This window comes from Desarmillaria tabescens, assembly GCF_030435595.1.
Source record: "Desarmillaria tabescens strain CCBAS 213 chromosome Unknown EV420scaffold_27, whole genome shotgun sequence".
Taxonomy (NCBI): Eukaryota; Fungi; Basidiomycota; class Agaricomycetes; order Agaricales; family Physalacriaceae; genus Desarmillaria; species Desarmillaria tabescens.
Window position 1 is genome coordinate 139,635 of NW_026848326.1, and position 23,853 is coordinate 163,487.

General features: G+C 44.7%; 4 protein-coding genes across 4 annotated transcripts; all 4 read left to right on the forward strand.

The window, feature by feature from the left end:
- Positions 1 to 3,126: 3,126 nt before the first annotated feature.
- EV420DRAFT_1273196 (TLDc domain-containing protein) lies at positions 3,127 to 3,627 on the forward strand (the record flags this gene model as incomplete). The annotated part of the gene is made up of 1 exon (XM_060467745.1): positions 3,127 to 3,627. A coding segment is annotated over one exon (501 nt), but the record flags the coding sequence as incomplete, so codon positions are not given.
- A 2,602-nt stretch (positions 3,628 to 6,229) lies between these two features.
- On the forward strand, positions 6,230 to 7,282 carry EV420DRAFT_1481617 (uncharacterized protein; the record flags this gene model as incomplete). The annotated part of the gene is made up of 4 exons (XM_060469787.1): positions 6,230 to 6,314; positions 6,445 to 6,626; positions 6,748 to 6,880; positions 7,125 to 7,282. The coding sequence occupies 4 exons, from the start codon at positions 6,230 to 6,232 to the stop codon at positions 7,280 to 7,282; spliced, it is 558 nt and encodes a 185-aa protein (XP_060328565.1).
- A 946-nt stretch (positions 7,283 to 8,228) lies between these two features.
- Positions 8,229 to 9,321, forward strand: EV420DRAFT_1695586 (uncharacterized protein). Its single transcript, XM_060479410.1, has 4 exons — positions 8,229 to 8,399; positions 8,448 to 8,611; positions 8,649 to 8,797; positions 8,850 to 9,321. Exons 1-4 carry the CDS (start codon positions 8,271 to 8,273, stop codon positions 9,014 to 9,016), a joined length of 609 nt encoding a protein of 202 aa, XP_060328566.1. The 5' UTR covers positions 8,229 to 8,270; the 3' UTR covers positions 9,017 to 9,321.
- A 10,074-nt stretch (positions 9,322 to 19,395) lies between these two features.
- EV420DRAFT_1555596 (uncharacterized protein) lies at positions 19,396 to 19,738 on the forward strand (the record flags this gene model as incomplete). The annotated part of the gene is made up of 1 exon (XM_060473647.1): positions 19,396 to 19,738. A coding segment is annotated over exon 1 (180 nt), but the record flags the coding sequence as incomplete, so codon positions are not given.
- Between the last annotated feature and the right edge of the window lie 4,115 nt (positions 19,739 to 23,853).

The window sequence follows — 23,853 nt, forward strand, 5'->3', positions numbered from 1 at the left end:
CTGAAACCCTTACCCATAAGAAGTATTTCATCACATTCACTGATGATTACTCTTGGCTCACTCGAGTTTACTTTTTGCATCAAAAGTCGGAGCTTACAAAAAGTTCGAGTCATGGGTGAAGACGCAGGCGAAGGCTGATATCAGATGGCTTCATTCTGATCGTGGCGGCGAATATCTGAGCAAGGAGTTTGTCAATCATCTTGAGAAGCAAGGCATGGAATCCAAGCTCACGGTTCATGACACACCAGAAGAAAACAGCATCTCCGAGAGGCTCAATGGAGTCCTCCTGGAGAAGACTCATGCTATGTTCCATGCTAGTGGTTTGCTGAAATTTTTGTGGGGGGAGGCTGTACACCATGCAGTCTGGCTGAAAAATCAGTCATCAACACGCGCTATTCCAGAAGGGAAGACACCTTACGAAGTCTTCACAGGCAATAAACCCGATCTCTCTAATGTTCACGAATGGGGAACGCTTTGCTATGTTCACCAGCCCAAGTCTCAGGGGCAGTCGAAGCTTGATGGTCGTGTCAAGGTCAGCAGATGGATCAGAGTTGATGACAAAAGCCAGGGATGCCATATTTATTGGCCGGAGGAGAGGAGGGTGACAGTCGAGCATAGTGTGGTTTTTCAGAAGCCTGAGGTGATGGTGATGGTGGATGAAATGTCCAGCGAGAACTTGGAAAAGATTGAGGGGGAGAAAATGGCTAGTCAGCCCAGCAGTAACAATCCCAGTGGCAATCTTCCCCAAGTACAACCTAGCAACGTTCAGCTGAGCATCAAATCTGAGCCATTGTCACCTACCTTGCCGTTCTCAAATTCTGAAGCCCTCCCATCTCCGACTCAGCCAACTCACCCCAGAGGAAAGCAACCGAAGCATGAAGGCCCAACGCAAACCAACCCTGAGCGTGCAGGCCATCCTACGCAGTATCGAGTCCGGGAAGAACACCCCCGTCAACCTACCTTGACTCCTGAGACTATGCTAGGCTTTGTGAATGATGGCGAAGTTGAATATGCCATGGCTGCGGATACGAGCATTGCTGAGGGTCTTGATCCTTTGTCGTTAGCGGAAGTGAAGCATCGTCCGGATTGGGAGAGCTGGAAAAGTGCCATTGAGGAGGAGATTCGCAACTTGGTGGATGCCGGGACTTGGGAGATTGTTGAGGTACCTTCGGATGCTAACGTTGTGGGGTCGAAGTGGGTTTTTCGGTTAAAAAAGGATGCATTGGGAAGAGTGGTACGTTACAAGGCCAGGCTTGTCGCCCAAGGATTCTCGCAGGTCGAAGGAGTGGACTACTTCGATACTTACACCCCTGTTGCCAAGCTCGCATCCATCCGAACTATCCTCGCCCTCGCTGCATGGCTAGATCTGGAAATTCATCAGATTGATATCAAGGGCACATACCTCAATGGCGAACTCACTGACAATGAGAAGATATACATGCGTCAACCTCCTGGTTTCCCCCTTCCCAACGCTACTGGAAAAGTCCTCCGCCTTCACAAAACGATTTACGGCTTGAAGCAGAGTGGCCATCGTTGGTACCAGAAGTTCACGAAGATTTGCGGCGAAACTCTCGGCTTGCAGAGGTGTAGCGTGGATCAGGCTGTCTTCTATCATCATCAGGGGGAGTCAATCATCATACTTGCAGTCCATGTTGATGATTGTACCATCGTCACATCGAGTATCGAGTTGGTGGCCGAAGTAAAGAGAAAAATTGGTACGTGTGTCGAAGTTGTTGATATGGGACCTATCCACTGGCTTCTAGGCATCGAAATCACTCGAGACCGTGAACGACGCACCATTTCTTTGTCCCAACGCTCCTACATCGAGTCGATAATCCGCCGTTTCCATCTTGAAGACCTCAGACCTCTCTCCACGCCTATGAACCCTAGCGCGAACCTCTCATCCGCCCAGTCGCCTACCAGCCTCGAGGAAATCGCTAAAATGCGCAACATTCCGTACTCGGAGTCCATCGGGTCCTTGATGTACGCGTCGCAAGGTACACGGCCGGATATCACTTTTGCAGTGACAAAGTTGTCCAAGTTCTTGCAGAACCCCGGGATGGCACATTGGGATGCTGCTAAGCATGTCTTCAGGTATTTGAAGGGTACCCTTGACTGGAAGCTGACGTTTGGTGAGGTAGAGAAGGAGTTAGCAGGATGGGTGGATGCAGATGGTAGTCAGGAAGCGGAGCACCGCACAATCACTGGTTATGCTTACATCATCAATGGCGGTGCAGTCACATGGAGCTCCAAGCAGCAAGAACTCGTCGTTCTTTCCACCACTGAGGGGGAGTACGTTGCGGCAACGCAGGCTGCAAAAGAAGGACTCTGGCTTTGTTCTCTCATTTCTGAAGTCTTTGGCTTGTTCATTGATGGTCCCACTACGCTGTTTTCTGATAATCAATCGGCAATATCTCTGGCCAAGGAGCACCAGTACCATGCTCGTACAAAGCACATCGACATTCGGTACCATTTCATTCGATGGGTCATCGACAACGGCTCAATTCGTCTCATCTACTGCCCTACTGAGGACATGATTGCCGATACTCTGACCAAACCGTTGGCGAGCATGAAGGCAAAGCATTTCACGAAGGAATTGGGACTATGTGTGACTTGAGGGGGAGTGTTGGAGATACAAGTATGCCCATAGTCGGACCTGTTTGTACCCATGGACTTAGTAGTATTTACATGTCATGTTATTTTCATTCTTTTATTCCTTCTGTCTACTTACATTCATACTGTCACTGAATAGTATATATACCTCGTAGATTTACTCGTGCACCTCAGACGTGTTCTCTCGCATTACGAGTGCCAGTCTGAGGTGAGATATCCTTACTTACTTGTTATCTTTACCTTTACTTACATTCACTGTAGTTATATCTTATTATAGGTGAATAGACATGTTCTCTCACATTATGAGTGCCAGTCTGAGTTATATCTTATTATAGATAACTACAACTGCACTCTTGTATTCTAACAAGGAGAGAGTGTATGGTGGGCATGTTGGATGGTGTGGTAGCGAATATGGTGTGTATAACCTCCCTTTTGCCTCGACAACCACACCCTAACTGACTCAGTTACAGATCTGCACACACCTCCCAGCTGTCCCGTCTCCCACATGCATAGACCCTCCTCTACTCCCTCGACCAACATGGTATATCCTTTAACACATTCTACGCCTGCTCTGAGCAACCCAAACCCCCCAATGCACTTGTCATCATCAAAGACGACAGCGACACCATCTTTGGCACATTCGTAGGGGACATAATATGGAAAAGCAGAAGGAGAGGGTACTACGATACTGGTGAATCATATGTCGTGTCCCCTTCCCCCTTTCCTCCACTCACCCTCCGCAGATTCCTATGGCGATATTCCAACCACAAACTCTCGATGTACAAACCCACAGGTTGCAACTCCTACATCGCCCTCTGCGAACCTGATTACCTCAGTTTTGGAGGCAGGGACGATGGGGTGTATGGGCTGTATATTGATAAGAGCTTGTTGGAGGGCCCGTCAGCAAGGTGTGTGACGTTTGGGAACGACATACTTTGTTCGCCCAGGAGAGTGAGGGCAGGTGGAGCGGTGGGGTTTGAGTGTATTAGGTTGGAAGTTTGGAGGGTGGGGTAGGTAGAGATGTATGATTTGAGTGATGTCTGTTTGAGACGCTCTCTGTTACATCTGCTTTTGTAACCCCTCTAATCAAAAGAACTTCGTCCTTGCCACAGACAATAATTTGTGGGCTGGACCAAATCTCCCAGATGCTTTACGTTGGGAATATAAGCGCAGAAGGGCATAGTGGTTCTCTCCCCTCTCCCGCTTCTGGGAAGTTCGACCCCTTCCTCGTGCACATCTGATCCATGCAGTTGACATACCTTTTTTTTTCTTATGCTTTTAACCACATTATCATTCAAGCTTGTCATCAGGCTTTTTATGGGTAGTTTTTTCTCTTCTTCCTCAGGATAAATCCGTACCAGGTTTTTGGGTTAGAAAAAAAAACTCCCTAAGAATATAGCGGATGGATTGTATTTTCATACAGGGACTGCACCTCTGAGGCAAGTTCAATTCCCCTTCTGAGTGTGCACTCACATATCCCATCCAAGCTTTTTAAGTATTTTTTTTTCTGATGCAAACCCGGCATGAGTGTAGTAAACGACATCCATTAGGAGAAGAGCGCTTGTCAAAAGGAACTTTTTGTACAGTGACAAACTATACTTCACCTGCATCTCCCAGCAGACGTCGCTCCCGTTAATTAGTACGAGTGCAAAAGGGGGTAGTGGGTTCCCTTCCCACAAGCACCCCTTCGATGCAAGTTCGATCCCTTCCTCATGTGCATCTGGTTTAAGCAGTTTACATTATTTTTTTTTTATTACCAAAATGGAGTGTTGTCAGGTCATGTCTCTCATGACGGGAATATTGAAAGTCCAACTACTAAGAATGCCACTTTTTCTCACACCTTAAACCTCAGATGGGTGTTCGTCTCCCTTGCCCCTCCTTGTTCTATGCCTGAACGAACACAGGAGGGTATTTGAGCCTAGTCAGGTTACCATTACAGTGGAACTTGGCCAAATGCATTTCTTTCCCGCTACAATGAAATTGTAAGCCTCTTTGCGTTGGCCATCTCCTCAGGGAAGGTAATCATGATTCATACTCCCAGTTGTTTTGTGAACTAGAGTCCTCGCAAAGCAGAGAACCTGAGGAGCAGGCGAAAGCTTCCATGGATGGAAGGTTTCACTAGGGTGCGATCTTTGAAAAGACTTGACGAAACAACCAAAGGATATAAGACAGGAAGACATACTTATGGGTAATGCTGCTCATGCTTGGGGTTTTTCAAGCAGCGATGAGGAATAACAAGTTTGTACCGAGGTGGAGAGTGTTATGCACTAACTCTAATCTGAACCAAGGCTGATCTCTATCCTGTCACTCACATTCGGTGATTCAGTGTTAGAGAGGCATTGGTAGATTGTAAGAAGTTAGGCGTTACTTATTTAGCAAAAGCGAGGAGCTTGTAAGAGTTAGGAGTATATAACCTTAGCCAAAGCTGGGGCTTAAGGCCACAGCGTAGGCCAGCTTAAATACACGTTGGACTTGTACTAAGAATAGTGTCTACAAGGGCACATGTAGTGAGAAGTGCGCTATCTAACAAATGAGAGGTGAGTGCACTATCAGAAGCGCACTCCCGATGAATGAGAGTAAAGAGCGCATGTCACCTGCATCTGTGCGGGACTCCGTCTGAATGGGCTGCATCCCGTAGACCACCCTCGACTAGCGGTTGACTCTTGCCCAACTACTAAGAAGCATGATGCCATCAAGAGAAGCGTGATGGTGCATGTGGGTCAGTGGTCATTTGAGATGCGGCAGGGTGACAGCAACTGGATAAACAGGTAAAGAGTGTGCCGGTGGAATATCCTGGGTCCGAGAGATAAGATAGGCAGGTCCGGGGTTCTGAGCGATAAGGATAAGATAAGATAAGGAAAATAGGGGTAAAGTCATAATAGAGAGATATAGTGATTCTTCTTGTGATCTTCTTGTGACCTCCTATGCCTTCCTCATGCCCATTGGTCTATGTATCTTTTATACTTGGGACTCAGGAGCTTATTGCACTTTAATTTTCTTGTATAAGCCCTACCCATCCAGGTCTATGCTTGATTAGCAAATACTTTCACCATAAAAAACCGAATAGCAAGAGAAAGAGATTCCGAACCTCTGAAAGTCCCCTATTGGCTGTACACCTTGTCCCCGATTATCAGAGCAAGCAATGGGCATAATATAATCTAGAGATAGATGATAGAGGCAGCGTAATGGCAAGTCATGGGATTATTACAGAGAGAGACAACGTGTATCCTCACATTTGAGGAGGTCATATACGATACTGTGAAAATGTATATGCCATACAGCAGTGTAAGGGTTGATAAAAGTATGAATGTATACCCTCTATGCATAATAAGGCATTTTCGCTGCAAGTCAGTGGTGTCATCTCTTTTCTACCTATTGCTAACAGCCACACACTAAGAGGAGAAGGCATACATAAAACAATATCTTCCAGTTTAAGCTCGTCAAGGCGTATCTTTAATTCACGTAGGCTTTATAACTTTGGAATAGAGCAACCTAGCATACAGATACATTATATTTTTGAGGAGAACACACACTACATAGTGGCAGATACTCTAAGGGATGACGCTGAGAACCCTCATGTCCAGCACTGATTAGTCTTCCTTTGATTGTCACCACCATGCTCACTCGTTCTCGCAATGGGTTTTATTGGTTAAGGGAGTTACGGAGATGGGTATTCAAGTTACGTTTGTCTGGGTGGTTTTGTGAGTCCTCATGCAAAAAAAGGTAGGTCCAAGCAAGCAAACATAATTACCCTCATAATCCGGAATAAGAGACTCAATAAGTGACACATTCATTCTCCTGAGACACCTTTTGCACCAAGGTGCTGAATAGGTGGTCTGTTAATGTCATCAATTGAGTTGGGCCCGACACAGAATAGATATGTCGGATACACACAGATAATGGCTGATGGTTCCATTGGTGTACAGATCTGTGCGAATGAGTTATCCATGGAAAGAAATATGCAATGCTCATATGCGTGGGTAGCAGGCCAAATTTTGCAGAATACCTCCAAGGTATGTTTCCCTATCCACTTCACATTGCCTCATTACACTAGAGCTGTGTTGTCGCCTACTCACAAAACAGTAAGACTGTATAGAAATATGATGATATTGTAGTATGCATAAGCACACGTAGGTCTACTTGGGACCCGGTCGTCAACAATACATTGGAGATTGGATATGGGCATGCTACTGTACCACCTCCCCAATACACGATATTCATGAGAAGCTGATGGAATTTCAGTCTGCGAGAAGTAGCTATTGTGAAGGTGACTCACACTTGTCCATAATTCTTATCTTGCTTATATTTGCACTCATCTCCTTCCACAACTCACCGGGGATATCAACAAATATGCCATCACAAATGGCTAAATCATTGGTTTGAATGGCATAATTATTCTTATATTGAAGGTGGATCTCTGGGAAGTGGCAATTTAATGCAACGAACAAGGCCTGTGTTTCTTTTCAGAGCCTTAGGATTCATGAACACTGATATACTCATGTCATATTCAGCTACATCTGGCCACTGCAGAAAAACATGTTTTGTGCCTTTGAAAGCGATAATGAACCTTGGTTTGGGGGTAGCAGATGCAGTGGTAGTGGATGCCTGTGTCTCTATGATGTTGGTTTCAGTAGACATTATCAATGGGGAGAAAGAAGATGCTTTGTGAGAGTGTACATACCATCAGGACCAATTCAAATTCCATTGGATATATTTAGCCTGACCTTGTGACTGATACAAATCTAGATGTACAGAAGGGTAGACTGGCATGCTCAAATCAAATGTATCTGTGCCTGGGTACCCCGGACACTTCACCATGACTACAAGTGTTTCATACATTTATGTTAATAGCATTAAGTACGTTTAAGGTCATTATGTGGACATTTATGCTGCATTAAGAACATTCTTTTGCATCCATATTTCAAACAAGTGCCCACCACGTGCCAGGGCATGACAACCTTGCTGGACCTAGATCTTGTGACTAAGTATTAATGGCATCACCAGTTCAGTTGATTCATACCAATTCCAATGTCGAATGTTGAAGTATAATAGTAGAGTAGTGTTGCATAGTCAGGAAACTGTATAAACATATTGTGAACATTGAGAAGAATATTGAGAAGGTACGGTTAAGGAATGTTTCCGAGTCCTATGTATATAGGATACTCGGTTATTATGCTATCCTGAACTGACTGTGGGAATAAATCTATTTAGGGTATCAATCCATCACGGCATTTGCCGACTTGGCTACCTGAGCAAACCATGGGAATATTTCTATTCATTCACAGCAATTGCCGTCCTGGCTGCCTGAGCTCATCGTGGGAACCTTTTCTATTTGTTTGCCTCTACTCTCATGATTCCCATTTTTTCCTGTCCGTCCATCCGTTCTTTCCTAATTGGCACTCAATAGTTTTCTCTCTTCTTATTCTTTGGCTGGTCTTCATCTCCAGTATTCAAGGTCTCTTTCTGCTTCCAAGATCAAGACTCTTCATGACAATGTGTTATTCGAGAAAAAAAAGATCACCATTGAGCAAAATGCATTCTTGTCCTTCCAACAGTGGTACTGCTAGATTGCGAGCATAAAGAACTGCCAGAAGACCATTGTGTGGAAGACTGGTAAACCCTTCATGTCATAGAACCTCTTTTTCCAGATCATCAATATGGGTTGTCTCTTGCCTACAAACCTCATGGATTTTAGGGTCCAGATATACGTGACGAAGGGGATATGGGCTTATATGGAGCAGTACAGGAATATGGAGAGTTGGACTGATATTATGATCCTTGGGCTGGTGCATTGTTTCCATGTTTTCTTGTCATCGTTGACTGAACCCTTGTAGGTGCACTATATGTTGGTTTTCTGGAATATGCACAATTTTGTGGGTGGCGATGTTCTGATTATATGCATCAATTGGGACAAGGAACTTGTGGATGTGGCAGTGGATTACTGGGTCAAACTGAGTGCTGATAACTGGATGAAGGAAGAACATGACGCAAAATGTGTGTAATCCCTTCTCTAAAAATTCTCTAGCTAATATTAGACTTTGTATAGTCTGTCAAGTCTATGCGAAGGTGCATGGTCACAACCCCTGCTTCTACCAAGTCAATCCATATGTTTGTGCCCTGCTGCTTGATGAGGAGGTCAGCTACATCCTGTCATTCATCGTTATTTTAGAAACTAGGAAGGACGGTGAGCACTGCCTCCAGTTTACTCCTTTCTGTCATAGCTTATCACCTTACAGGCAAGGATCATGTGTTCTTCACTCATCCATCCCACTGCCCACTGCCCTCCATCCTCAACACCCTCCCAAAGACATGCAGAAGTGCCTCCTGCACCAACTCAAAGTGCATTGGAGTATGGCGCATTGAGGATTGCTGCAGCCTGCACTGTACAGGCCTGATGGTCTGAGAGCTCCAATGCTATGAAGATTGTGTGGTGTGTAACCTTTGGGGATGTGAAACAGAACCAGTTTGATGCGGACAGGAAGGTGGTTGGACTCCAGAGATGTCAGAAGTATAAGGAGACCTTGTATTGTTGTCAGAAAAGCCACCTTGTTTTCTTCACACATTTTTGTATTGCCATTTCCCACTTATTTTATCGATGATGGCAGTTCCCTTTCTTGTTATCTCATTCACGTGCCAAAGCCTGTGTAACCTTTTGGGATGTGAAGTGGTACAGATGAACCTCACAGTTTATTTTTGTACACATCTGCTGTTGCGACTGCAGCCTATTTACATGTGTAATTTTGCAATCTAACATGTTTTACATGCATACTGAGATATAGTAAGTGAGCAGACTAAAACTATGCATCGACACTAATGCTATGTGGTGCAATGATATGGAATATAACTTATGGCATAAGAAGCAACAGGATTCTAAACAGGACTTAGTCACAGCACTGTACCTGATGGGCATGTGTGATGAGAAGGCCAAACCCTATACCCAATGCCTTAGGCTTTAACTTACAAGCATGCTCACAGGAGCTAGATAAAACCTTGAAGATTGCAGTGACACTGAGAATACTTAGTGCGCTCGCTAACTGTGATGTGTCGTACCTGAAAATCCAGGGAAATCCTTAAGCGAGATGACAGATATCACCGGCATGAACTTGGGCAATGGGCTTTGGCCAAAGTCTGCGAGCCCACATTCCATTGTTCTGAGTCCCATTGTTAGGAGCCTCACTTGTTGCCATGTCTACAAGAAGCCTCTGTGAATCCAAGAAAGAAGTCTTGCATGACATATGCCAGGACTGATAGTTCCGGGCACCTAGACCTGTCGGTCACTAGAGAAGAAGCCCACAGGTGTCGGGAGAGCACCTCTTGGCATGCGTTTAGTGAGCTCACTATAGAAATGAGACTAAAACTGGGAAGTCCGACTCGGATGCTCAGTAAGGCAGCAGTGGCAATGTGCTACGCATGTAGGAGTCTGGGTACTGCATGACATTTGTAATTCTAATTCCCCTGTAGTATAAGTAGGCTGGTTACAGTAGGTAGAGGCCAAGTTTCGAGCCCCCGAGTTCCCGTGCACGCATTGAAGGTGGTACTGTAACAAAGGATCAGTTTGTGACTTTGAGCTGTGCATAGAATTAGTGAGCTCACTCAGAGAAATATGAGATACCCTTTTGATAAGACTATTGAGAACTTAGTCAGAGTGAATATGAATCAGTGAAGCTGTTTCTGTTCTGTTAAGTGTGATAAGTCTGTTTGGAGAATGTGTTGAAGTGGAAATCTGAGATCTGTTCTGTTCTGTTTCAGTCTGTTCCATGTCAGTTCTGTTCGAAGTTCCGTTTCTGAATCTGTTTCCAAGCACTTCTGAAGTGTTCTTGAGTCACAATAACCTGCTGGAGTTAGTTGGAGAACCCCTACATACAGTTGTGTAGCGAGCGGGCTAAGTCAGTGCTTGCCTGTGGTGTTCTTTTAGCGAGCTCACTAAAGTTTCAGCATGTATTGCCTCTGTTTCTGTCAGGATCAGTGTCCCTTGTGTATTATAACTCAAATCTGCCTTGAAGGTTGTGTTGCGCCAGTGAATGACCTTCCTGTAAAAAGTTCCTAGACTTAGGAATTCATTAGAGAAAGCTTAGCTTCGCTAAGAGCACTGAGGATAAGAGAAACTCTTCGAGATATTGAAGTATAGTCAGATCACATTAGAAATAATTGCTCCCCCTAGAACTTACAAGGGTGATTGTAGTTTGTGTAGTTGTGTGAGTGTGTGTGTGGGTTTTTGAGGTTTGCCTTTTAGCCCACTCACTATTCCACAGGTGCCCACAGCCAGCCTCTTCACTGCTATAGTTACTAGTACATGAATCCAATTATTATTGTTATGTTTTTCTTATATTTTTTTGTTCAAAAAAAGCATAGGACTCGGACCTGCCATGCGGATGCATTGGCCCTCACCAACTAGTATATAAGCATCGCCACTTTCCATCTTGGTCCATCTTCTCTCTCAGCTCTCTTGCTCGTTGTCTCTCTCAGTTGTTGTCGCAATCTCCATCTTGTCAGTGTATTCATCTCGTCAGCATCATTGTCATTTGTTGTGTCGTTTCACTCAACTTTGTGTCTTGTTTCTTTTCGGTTCATTTCATCGTCTCTGTTGTCCTTGTATGAGTATGAATATGTTCATATGTTCAGCATCATAGGTTCATCCTTACTTTACTTTGTTTGTCATCACTCCTCCCAAACCTCAGACACTGCGTACTGTGACCCCCTTTGGTTTTCCAAGTCTCAGGTGCTGTGTACCACCATCCCCCTTCACATTCAGTAGCCCTATCCCCAAAATATAGTCTTGTCAGATAAGGTGGGTCATTGTTCAAGTCCAGCATGTTTGTTAGGCCTTACCTTCTTCTAGTATGTCCTCAAAGATCCAGTTGGCCTTTAAGTAAGTTGGGATTATTGAGGTATACACTCAAGAAGGTGAGCTGATGAGTCAATGTGGCATAGATGCATGAAGAGATTCTTGAAGGCTGCAATGGGTCATCATCCGAGGCAAGGTGAGTACTACAGTTTGAAGTTCAATGATGCAAGTCTGAAGTCATTGTGCATGAAGGCGACCATAATCCTAACACCCCTGGCCCAATAGACCATGTTGCTTCTGCACCCCCCTCGTATGACACAGCTCCCCTCCATGCTATGTCAGTCAACTTCGATGATTCCATGCTGCCTCCATATTCACCATCGTCCACTTCTGTTGATGGCATTGATGCTGTGCCACCATCATATTCCGCTACTTCACCTTCATCTGCTCCAAGCTCCTCAAGCTTCATGTACTCAGCACCATGTTCTGGTCCTCAAAGCGTTGACATTCGCCACCATGGCATGTACATCCCTCCCGGGTTCAGGCCGCAGTTCAAATGAGTTGGATGGCATGGGTCCATAAAGTCTGGGGTTGCAAATAGGCAGCATAAACCAGTTGTAGAGACAGAAGACTTACCATTTTTGCATTTGTTATAGTAGAGTTGAAGCAGAAGTAAAGACAGGAATTTTTTTCTTGAACCCTGAGAGGTGTATAAGGGCTATGGTGCCCTGGCCTTCAGAACCAGTATGACTACCATCCCACTGGGTAGCCAGGTAGCTGAATCTTGAGCAGAGTATTTGGACTGAGATTTGCCTGTGCAGCCAAATCAACACTGGCAGCACTGGGCCTGTCAGCAAGCGATGAAGAGTGATCTGGGAATGAGTCCTGATCTGCATAAATGAGGCTTTAAACCCTGTCTCGACACCGTAGAATATGCAAAGTAACGTAAGACTAAGGCATGGAAAAAGGACACATCGAAGGCAGCAGCCTCACTTGCTGATGTGATGCTAGGGCACTGCTGGGCATATCCCGGGTTGGGTGCAATGAGAAGCATCAGATGCTAATGGAGTTGTGTGTAGCAGGGCTCGTTCAAGGAAGGAGATGATGTGATATAGACCCAGTAAATGAGGGCTATCCCAGAGATGTTCATTAGGGTTTCATGACCATGAAAAAGAGCACATATGATACACGTAGTCTTCCCTAAAAAAAAAAAGTCAAAGTCAAAGTTGAAACTGGAATATGCTGACATTGCAGTGCTTCATAAAGATAATGAGAACTGCAAGAAATCTTTTTAGTATATACAAGGGTCAATGAAGGTGTCAAGGAAACTCAAAATTGAGCAAACACATCCTAGAACGGTGTCCTGGTCGCTTCTGAATGTCACTCCCATGACAGTTTATCCTTTTGAAAGCTCAAGAATTGTCTGAAAACCATGCAATTGGGTGAAAACTCACATAAAGATGCTGTTCATGCTTGTCCAGTAATTTTGCGATGGATAAATCGAATGTGGAACAGTCTGATGAATTCCTTCTGATATGAAAAGATTTAAACCTGTCAATGGATGCTTACCAGATAATTTCGGATACGGCATTGGAGACGTGTCGGAAGCATTAGGAATGATGTCGGAAGCCATTGCATGAAAACCAGCAGTCCAATTGGGTTGACCATTACTCATTGCCTTTCAGTTAACTTGAGTTAACAAGGTTGTATGGCATCTGTGAAGAGTGGACTGGTCTCCTGTACAGAGGTGCCTTGATAGCTTCGTTTGGCCACTGTAGAAGCAGGAATGGCTTGACTGAAGAGTGATGGATAGATTACTGATCCAGTGACTGCCTACAAGTCAGCAGTAATGCTGCAGGGAAGAGGTAGAAATCCTGATATATGGATCAAGGAAAATGGCTCACTCATTGATATAGCTCAGTGAGCCTCTTGCGTATGTCAAAGGTAGAACATAAGCTGAGTTCCTGGTGATTAAAGAGTGTCCTTGGTTGTGGTAATCAATGATAAAATCTGCCAGCATGACTGGCTCATGTTTTGCTAAGGGAGACAGGTTATACTTTATATGGGTTTAGTGGCTGGTTCAAAGAGGGGCAGACACCAAACAGCCAGTTGCAGAAGGTAGTGGCTAGAGCTGGAGCTTTTTTTTGGCAGTGTGTTCTCTTCAGAGTAAGGATATGAAGCACTGGAGTTGGTAAAAGTGTGATGTGGAAGAATGGAGATGGAGGATATGTACAAGTTTCAGGCCTGTGGCCAAGTGCTGCAATTGGAATGGTCACATGTTATAAAACACATGATTTTATAAATTACTTCACTGGAAAAAGAGTGGACAGGGAGAGTTTGAAAGTGTTTCTAACCACACCTGATAATAGCAAAGTATCAAGTAATGGTGGCAGAACCTAATTATGAAACTAGCTGGACTAATTTTAGAGGGCCAGTGGAAGAGGTTGGACAGGGTCTGCTAACAATGCAGTTACACAGCCCCCACACATACACCTATGTTAGTTTGGTGAATATTGTAAAGTATAGACCACACAGATAGTGTAAGAAAGTGCTGTATTACTTTCCATTGTCATCCACAGCGATTCCTGCTAGCTATGTAAAAGGTCAATTACCTCCCCTTCATTGCATGTGCTGATAGTAATATCTAAGCCTTCATCTTCCCATTCCCTCAATCTGAGGATCTGATCAGGCAATAACTCATGGCAGGTCAGGTTTCCATTGAAGAACAATTCCACATAGGATTCCACAAGAAGGAAATATACAGGTCCATGGGAAAGGTGGTCCAGGTGATCACACCTAGCTCCAGTCCTGGTTATCCTTGGCTACTTATTCCCTCTTCCAGAAAAGCATTCAGTTGCCACTTCGCCTCGCCTTTTCCAGTGTTTCCCCCCTGGACACCACAGATATCACCTTGTGGTCGCACCGATCCTTGCCTGCCAGTGATATACATGATAAGATCTTGCTGGGCACAAAGTTCTCACATATCGAGCAGGGGAAACCCAAAGGGAGACTTCCTCAGCAAGTGTCCAATGAAGTGAGAAAGCATACTTGTTGTTGGTAGAATGTGGGCAAGAAGGATAGATGCAGGGTTAATTGTGCTTGGACAGTGATGGGCAGCACTAATCCTCAGAAGTGGAACAAACTATACAGTGTGATGCATCAGCAAAGTAAAAACACGAGGAAGGTAACTTGTGACCCAATTTTCAAGCAATTCCCCAGGTGGCTGGGTTCAATGTGCAAGATGACTTCTTGAACATGAAGCTAGCATCGCAGGTGCAATAGAGTCGAGCTGGTAAACAGCTGAACCGAGTCCTGAGTCTTGGCTCCTGTTATGCACTAACTCTAATCTGAACCAAGGCTGGTCTCTATCCTGTCACTCATGTTCGGTGATTCAGTGTTAGAGAGGCATTGGTAGATTGAGAGAAGTTAGGCATCACTTATTAGCAAAAGCAAGAAGCTTGTAAGAGTTAGGAGTTAGGAGTATATAACCTTAGCCAAAGCTGGAGTCTAAAGCCACAGCGCAGGCTAGCTTAAATACATGTTAGACTTGTACTAAGAATAGTACCTACAAGGGCACATTGATGTGCTCGGTAACGGGCAGCGCGCAAATGAAACAAGCGTCTAGATCGTCAATCTAGATACTAAATCACACACACACACACACAATCACCACTGTATATAAGTTCGAGGGTGAGTATGATAGAAGCACTCACGATGTACTTAGATTTAGATAATCTAGTGGGGTTTTGCCTGAAAACAACTTCAATTCTTCTTTTGAGGTGTTTTACACAAAGTACACTAGTCCGCGATAGCGGGGTTTTATGAACTTGTTTTGTAAGGTATAATCAAGCAAGTTATGCTCGTTTCGACGTCGTCTAGAAGAACTTCTAGCGGACACTTCAAATAATCAAACAACCAAAGACTCCGAGGTCTACAAAGAGTGCAAAATCACTCTACAAAGAACGCTCAGGTTCTGACTTCAAGTACAAGACTTGCAAAGAGTACACAGACTCTGGAGTTCCTTGAACTCGATGATTGTTTGAACTTAAAGCATTCTAGGGCTTATTTTACTTCAACTAGATGAGGTCTTTTGATTTAAAGTCGACTCAGCACATCTAGATCGCTAATCTCGGAGAGAGAGAACACGAGGCCTTTGTCCGCGGAGCAGTTCAATTAACTAGCAAGGCGCAAACACGGGGACGGCTCTACTTCCTACTTAACTCTTCTAGATTACTGTAGTCGCCCTTATGGGTTGACTTTGGTAACTTAATTCACTTCAGTCAAGGATATGCAATAAAAACCAGTGATTGATTAGGTAGCTATACAGGCTACTAGCACAAACACAGGGGGAATGCTTTCCTGCCATTATGCGTCTAGTCGCTGCTAATTTATACGATTCGTGTTTTAGGTATAGGAGCCCATATCTACAGTAATTATGGTACGAGCTTTGGAATTAATACAAATGGTGAGTCACTATCCTACAAGTATCGCGCCATTCCGTAGTTTCTATTCAGTTCGACGCGACTGCGCCGGGTTATTCTGTCGCCGAGGAGTGCCCTACTAGTCCGTGGGTGCTCCTTCTTCCGTCTGCAAGGCCTGCCGCATGCCGTATGTATTGAATACTGCGGTATGTGCAGGATCTCGAGGATGTAACCACCGATCACGATTGACTGCAGGTCTGAGATTGTATTCTGTTGATCACTGCGCGATCAAGGTCGGTCATCTCAGTACCCAACGCAGCTATTCATTCTTCCAAGGTTATTCCTTTCCTAGCCTGAGTTGATCTCGAAAGCTGATCTGTTTCTCAACTTAGCAATTTTTCCTGACAGGTTCTTTCTACTCATCGAGGTGACGAGGCATCTAGTTCGTTCCATTCTTCAACTTCTTGGTTTTTATACTCCATACAGATGAGTCCCCGAGATTTGACTGTAATAGTCTTGTTTAGGTAGGGCTTAGCTTGGCGTGTTGATGGCTGGTAGAATTGACTCTTCGAGATGTCGTTTCTAAGTCCGTTCTGTACTGCCGTGCTTTCATTCTTTATGTAGTATTTAGCTACCAGCATGAAGCCTCCACTGTAGCCCTCTGTACCGCTTGTAGATTGCATAAACTGATGTAAAATCGCAAAATCTATGGGTAGCCTGATACCAGGCATATCAACGTGTAGCGAGAAGTGCGCCTTTCAACAAATGGTAAGTGAGGACACTAAAAGAAATGTACTCCCGACGAATGAGAGTAAAGAGCACATGTCACCTGTATCTGCACGAGACTCCATCTGAATAGGCTGCATCCTGTAGACCGCCCTCGACTAGCGGTCAACTCCTGTCTGACTACTAAGAAGCATGATGCCATCAAGAGAAGCATGATGGTCCATGTGGGTCATTGGTCATCCAGGATATGGCAGCTGTGGACTGGGGTGATGGCAACTGGATAAACAGGTAAAGAGTGTGCTGGTGGAATATCATAGGTCTGAAAGATAAGATAGGTAGGTCTGGGGTTCTGAGAGATAAGGATAAGATAAGATAAGGAAAATAGGGGTAAAGTTGTAATACTTTGCTAGTGTCCAAGGTTTCTAGTTGGACATGAATGTTGACACTCCTTCCCTTGCCACCTCTGATGTATTGTGGTGGGACCCTGAGGTCCTGCATGTTTTGTAAGCACTGCTCCTGCTGTCGATAGGACTCTTTTGAAGACCCTTGTAGGTCTACAATCAGGTCTTCGTCTACTTCGACCAGTTGGCATGGATGCACCCACATGTGAAGAGTTGCCAATTTTCCTTCCATAGTTTTTTCTTGTCATATTTTACGGTGTACCCACTCTGCACTGTGGGGTTTTAACCATCCTCAGTCCCACTTGTCATCATAGAACTCTTCTTCTAGTTCTGTTACTTCATAATCCTCAGGGTACTCTACTGCATGTGCTGCAGGGTCTTCCCCTGGTTTTTGGAGGCTTTGTTGGTAACTATAGTTGTCTTCCTCATCTGGCACTTCTTCAATGGTTATGGATTTTTTATTTTTATTGAATGCACATAATGGTCCCTCTGACCCTCCCACCGAGGGACACAAGCCCTCGGTGCCATTATGTGTAGAAGGTGGTAGGTGCACCTGATATGGGGGTTCAGGCCCAGTCATCTTGACTCCTGCTTGCAGGTCAGCTAATGGCTTGCTGGGGAGTTGCACTCCCTTTTGCGGCTCTATTCCACAATGAGGGCAGCTGGTTGCTCATTGCCAGCATGTACATGTTGCCTCCAGGTGGAGCTCTACACTGTTGTCTGGCGCATTCTGTGTTCCCATGCCTGTGCAGTGGGAGGGGTCCCCACCGTTCATCGACTCAGCTGCTCCTCCTACGTTCCCTGCACCATCATCTGCCCTCGATGGAGTGATGTTGATCCTGCTCATCCTGCCACCTGGTGTTTGCTTGGGAGCATCACCAGTGGCCAAGGATCTTGTTTGGGGTTCATTGCTGGTGCCAGCAGTGGTAATCCCCTGTACACCTTTTGTATGCTGCAACTGATTAATTTTGGACTTGGTGGAATGCGTCAAATCGGTTATATTGGGTGTAGATACTACAGAACAATCATCAGTCTGACCCATGGTATTTTGAGACACACCACCAAGTGAAATTAAGTCCTTAGCCGGCAAGTGTTTGTCGCTTATGCTGCCAGCTCATCTTTTACCTCCTCGATTTTCAATGTAGATTCCTCTTCCTCTTCCTTCAGTACTTGTTGATACATGGTGTGGACCTTGGCTTGAGAGAACTTGGGCTGGTGCTTGACAAGCCAAGTGCTTTCATCCTTTGGGCACTTGTTGTCCTGCTTGCGGTGTCCTTTATGCCCACAGCGGAAGCACTGATGTTCCTTTCTGAGTCGATCTATCTCCATCAGCTGTCCTTTTCCTCCATACATAGTTCCAGTTCCTGTCTTCTTATCCCCTTGGGAATTCCTGGAGCTTCCAGCTTTTCCTGTTCCTTTCAATTGTTGCCCCTGATTCCCTGGGATCCTTCCAGCATCTTCTGCTAGTCTGACTCAGTAGTTGTAATCCATCTGCTCCACCCAGAACTTCCATTTGGCATAGGTGCAGGGTAAGGCTGTTCCTGTGGCATGGATGGCCATTTTTACATTTTTCCGGATAGCGGGTTTGAGGATTTCAATCATATATTCCTCATTGTGCTGCTTTCCGGATTCCTTTGCCAGTTGCTCAAATTCTCGGAAGAAGTATTTAGCTGATTTATAATTGGACTGCTTCAAGCATTTGAATTCTTGAAGCTTCAGTTCTACTTCGGCATCTGTTTGAAATTGGTCTTCCACCATCTGCTTGAAGACTGGTGATGAGCCTCAAGGCTCTGTACACTCAGAATTTGTGGATTTTAGCATTATAATAAATGCCTTGTCCACTTAGTGGACTTTCACTAAGTCAATGATTGCAATCATGGCAATACCCACTTTTACTGCCAAATATCCTTCCCAACTCATATTCCACATCAATATGCACCACTTCCTTATTGCCACCAGGCACCTGATTGCAGATCTCACAGAATTAGGACCATCATTGATCACTCAGCACAGCCCTTGCTGACATCAGCATCAAGCATCACTTAATAGAATGCTGCCACCAAAGTACCTATTTCATAGCAAAAGACTTAACACTGTGACCTTTCCACCAGCTTTACTAAGGCTGTTACAATGCCAAGACAAATGCTGCACACATCTACTTCAGTGTACTACCTTCAGTGTACTTTGCTGCAGGATCACAGCAGCCCAAGAGTCCATATGTCAGCGGAATTCTTTCTGATCACTAAGTCTATACGTGGTAAAACCGTGTGGGTGCTGTTACTTTAGAACTCTGGGAGCACACATTTTGTATCATTTCTTACCAATCTATGTACTAAGGACTTACTAAGGACTTGTTTCAAGTATTCTAAAATTATTCCGGACTTGTAGTATAAAAGCTAGTGTAGTAGTAGTTGCAAAAAGGACACAAGTTACTGGACACTAGTTATCGCACACATTATCGACCACCATCACTGCTTGTACTCACTAGGAGACAGACAATAACAGCATAGTCACTCCAAGTTATACTCTCTGTCATGGCTTTTCTTCTAACAGTATTGGTGTACACTCATATTGCGCCAATACATGGAATTTCGTGTCCACAACTCACTTTTATCTTTTATTCTGCCAGCATCATTTCACTTTCACCAGCCAGCATTGTTTTACCAGTCTTCACTTTCTACGTCACCATCATTTCACCCCAGTTCAGCTCAGTACAGTTATGTCCCTGTGTGGATACAGATTAGGATCATTATTGCTGCCAGCAGTGTCTGTCATGGAATTTCGGTCAACAGTTTCAGTATAGGACCTTCAGTCACAGTATTTGTTATCTTGCTGTCAGTTTCAGTATAGGATAGTCTCTGTGTAGACTCAGGATCAGTATCAGTTTCATTTTACCGCAGTTAACCTCAGCCCAGTTTTAGTTTCATCATTGCTCAGTTCTGTTCATCATTTGCCACCACTAGTTCCCTTTCATATTTCTGCCAGCCAGTCTCTCTTCATTTTACTGCCAGTTTCTTGACTACAGTCTTCGTCTCTTGCCATCACGGTATTTGTTATCTTGCCAATGGTATTTCTCTTTGATGGTATTTCCATTAATTCCACCAATTCTGCCCATGGCTTTTACTAGTTAATTGCCATCGCTTCATTCACGGTTTGCTGGTATTCCCAGTTATACTGGATTCCATTCCTTCTCATACATCGAGACCCTTCCTGGCTTACAGCCAATGCTTTCTAGTACTCGATCGTTAAGGGTACTGCTCCGCTGACTGAAAAGTCGCAGTGTATACTTGCATTCTTGAGGAATTCATCACACAGAGGTGCACTGAAACACTCACACAACAACAAAGCCTTTATTGCCGCTACATGCCATTTGCCATGAACTCCTCTAGAGTTTTAGTTTTTGCCATTGCCATGGAAGTTTAGGCTCATCACCAGGTACAAAGGATACCACAGGTGATCACAATTCTGATTGTAATAGTCATCTCTGATGTAGTTCCACCAATGGAGGGCTTTGTCAGCCAATAGGAATGTGCAGAACATGATGCGGTTAGGACTGAATCTGCTCAAGTTCATGGTGAACTGTTGTGGAAACACCGTGAAGTAGTCCTCACATTGGTTGAAGAACCTGGTTATATCTGTAGATTCCCTTTTGAATTTGTTGGGGACTGCTGTGAGTTGGGGCTTTACTAATGCCCACAGGTTGCTATTTGCCATTCCTACAATGTTTGGTGGTGGTCTTGTTGGAGGTTGTATGGGGTTAGGGGGAATGGGTATGGCTCCTGGTCAGGGTAGCGATCATAACTGGGGATCATGATGGGGTGTCAAGGGTGCTGCTGGTGCAGCCAGGGCTGCAGGTGGTGCTGTGGGGTTTGCCCCTTGTGATCCAGGGGTCCCTGCTCCTGTGACGAGCTGACTGGGATCTACATATCCAGTCCTTTGTAGGTTCATGAGATAGGTTAAGTCCACGGTACTTCCATCAGACTCTTCCAGTACCTGGTACTGCTTTCCCAGGTCTATGTAGTCATCTGGGTGGACCCTATTCCATAGGGTGTTGGTGTGATAGATTGCTTCCTGATATAGGGCCTCAGCTCCGGTCTGGGTTCATTCCATCTCTCAGAAGTATCTTCCCTGATCGGATTCATTCCACAAAATCTCTCACTGTATTTTCTCTTCTGTCCACTGCAGCATCTCTAAGTACATCATTACTTCTAACTTGGCCTTAGTAGGCTCCCGAGCTAGATCCTTCCACAAATTCCGGGATCATGTTGTCTTCGCTATACTTGCCCTGTCGGTGTTGGTTGTCCAAATCGAAGGTGGCCCTCTGCCATGCTTCTCGTAAATTTCTCCTTCTTCTAAGTCCAACTGGTCAGACTTGTTCAAAGGGTTTGGTACTTCTGGTAACAACCCAGTTCCAGTTTCATATGATTCAGGCCCACTCTTCGACCCTTCTGATGACCTGCTCAAAGTCTGGCCTTTGGGGCCTGTCCCAGACCCATGGGGTGATGAATGGGACTGGGGCGGTGAGTGGGTGCTCAGCTGTGAGCGGATAGATGATGTACAGGATGACAGACGAGGGTGGCTCGATTCCTTCTGCCATGAGCTGGGCATCGGTGAAGTCCTGTACTTGTCTGCATACATCACAGCTGGCATTGGCATCGTAGGTGGGTCCACATCCATCGAGCTCAGTGGTGACTGCCTCTGCTCGGTCATCGATGAGTACGGCTGTGTCTGTTCCTTGGCTGGGCACAAAGTATGACTCGAGCTTGGAGAGGGTCGGGGTTCTGTTTCTGGCTTGATAGTGCCAGTGCCAAGTTCCACCCCTGGAGTCAAGCCTTGGTGGGGACCAGTTGCTGAGTGGCCCTGGTATCCTGCTAGGTAGCCCTGCATACCACCCTTCACTGGGGCAGTCCTCCTCCTCAGTTCCTCCTTCCTCATTGCTACTGCTTCCAACTCCATCTTCAGCCTCTCCTCCTTCTCCCAGATGATATCTAAGTCCTCTTTGATAGATGCAGTTTCCATTGGAATCATAGCCAGAGAAGGCAGCCGAGTTTTTGGTGGAGGTGGGCAAGATGCTTCAGCTTTCTCCTTGCCCTTCCTCTTCTTCGGTAATGGGAGGGAGAATATGTTCACCCATCCTCCTTTGCTTGAGCCATCCTGGCTCGTTTTCGAGCATATTGATTGAGCTTTCTGGTGTGGCCCATCCTCCCATGTCGGTGTCAGACTCGTCATCTGAGAGGATGATGAATCTGATTGGGAAATCCTTGCTGGATCCATTGTAAGAGGGGGGAGAGGGTGAGTCCTGTCTTTCGTTCACCTCGATGGCAGTCTCGGTGGGGATAGTTTCCCTGTGTTGTCAGTATTCATAGCCATATAGGAAGGTTAGGTAGGCTAGGGCAATAAAGCCTTGTAGCCCAATGAACTCGGTGATAGTTTGTTCGATAGGGTTCATTTGTTCGTCATCGTCAATGTCAATGTTGGTGAAGAGTTAGGAAAGTCTCGAACTAATTGTTAGCGACTGATTGAACAAATAAGATCAAACAACTACATGTGACTCGCACTTCAGTCAGGCACATATTAGTTGCTCGCAGGTTTGTTCTCAGGGAGCATGCATGCTTAGTGTTGAGAGTGAGTTCTAACCAAGTTATCAGGTGAATAAACTTTAGTTCAAGACTGAGGTTTAAGACCTGCAGTCATGCTACTTATATACAACTTTGGGTATTCTAAGTATAGTACAAGAGTCTGTAGCAGCATGTGGAACATGTGGTACTAGCATGTTTCTGTGCGATCAAGACCAGAATATTAGCATATGAGGATTATGATGGAGTCGTTAAGATAAGATAGGTGCAAAATAGTAATAATTAGAATCTTTGTGATTGATCTCTCTGTATATACTTTATTATATGCTTACTTAGACATAATAATTGTCATACAATGAATACAAGGATGGAAAACTAGCACTTCAACCTGTTTCAGAGTTTGCCAGACACTCCTTGATTCAGCCATGGCAATACAGTCTTATTGCAATTTTATTCTCATTGCTCTACATCTCATCCTCTTGTCTGAGATTTTCTTACAATAAATGTATTCATCAAGCATTTCAGAATGTCTAGGGGTAAAATGGGGCTCATCTTTGATGTGAACAGGCAAGAATACAGTTACATGGACAAATCATGACCTGATAAATACTCATTTGCATTGCATTGGGACCTTGACCAGTCCTAGAAGTATGTTAATTCTGTACCAGAGTCACCTAGTATTATATCCACACTCATCCAGCACAGAAGATGTCATAGGATCTGGCACAAATTATGTGCTATATGATTCCGACCTCCACAGGAGGATCCTTTGGCCTGATAAAAACTCCATTCTTCATTACACCAGCCTCTAAGCAGCAAAAAACAGATTCTATTTTGATATTCTATGTTTATAATAGCCAGGATATAAAAACAGTGGCACCAATGTGCTAGACAGTGAGACGACATGATTACTTGAGAGTGTACCTCATTAGTGAATTATGCTAAATGCTATCTTCAAAAATGAATATGTGGTCAGATGCTTGTGGGCTCAAAATTTTATATTTAGGTAAACAATGCATACAGGATCATATTCCTATCATTTTTAGAGCCTCAAGGTATTTCATATGAGCAGCAGATGTGATTGTTTTCTTTCTGTTCCATGCATACAGCCCTGGACCATAAATCCATACAGTGATTGAGTGGCTGTGCAGCATCTTTTTTGTCCCTCTCCTCCTACCACTACACCTGTGTTGCATGCAAATCAAGTTCAATTTGCATATTGATGGTATATTTTATTTATTTCAATGATTGTTATACTTTTTTAGGTCTTCTCCACCCTGGATCTGCCACCATCTATCCATGGAAAGCATTTCCAACCACAGGGATGATGA

Excerpts from the sequence above, each read along its gene's own strand:
- EV420DRAFT_1695586 (XM_060479410.1), top strand. The coding sequence starts at position 8,271 with ATGGGTTGTCTCTTGCCTACAAACCTCATGGATTTTAGGGTCCAGATA. Across the intron at positions 8,400-8,447 it reads ATATTATGATCCTTGGGCTG|GTGCACTATATGTTGGTTTT; the intron begins GTGCATTGTTTC and ends GAACCCTTGTAG. Across the intron at positions 8,612-8,648 it reads GAACATGACGCAAAATGTGT|ACTTTGTATAGTCTGTCAAG; the intron begins GTAATCCCTTCT and ends AGCTAATATTAG.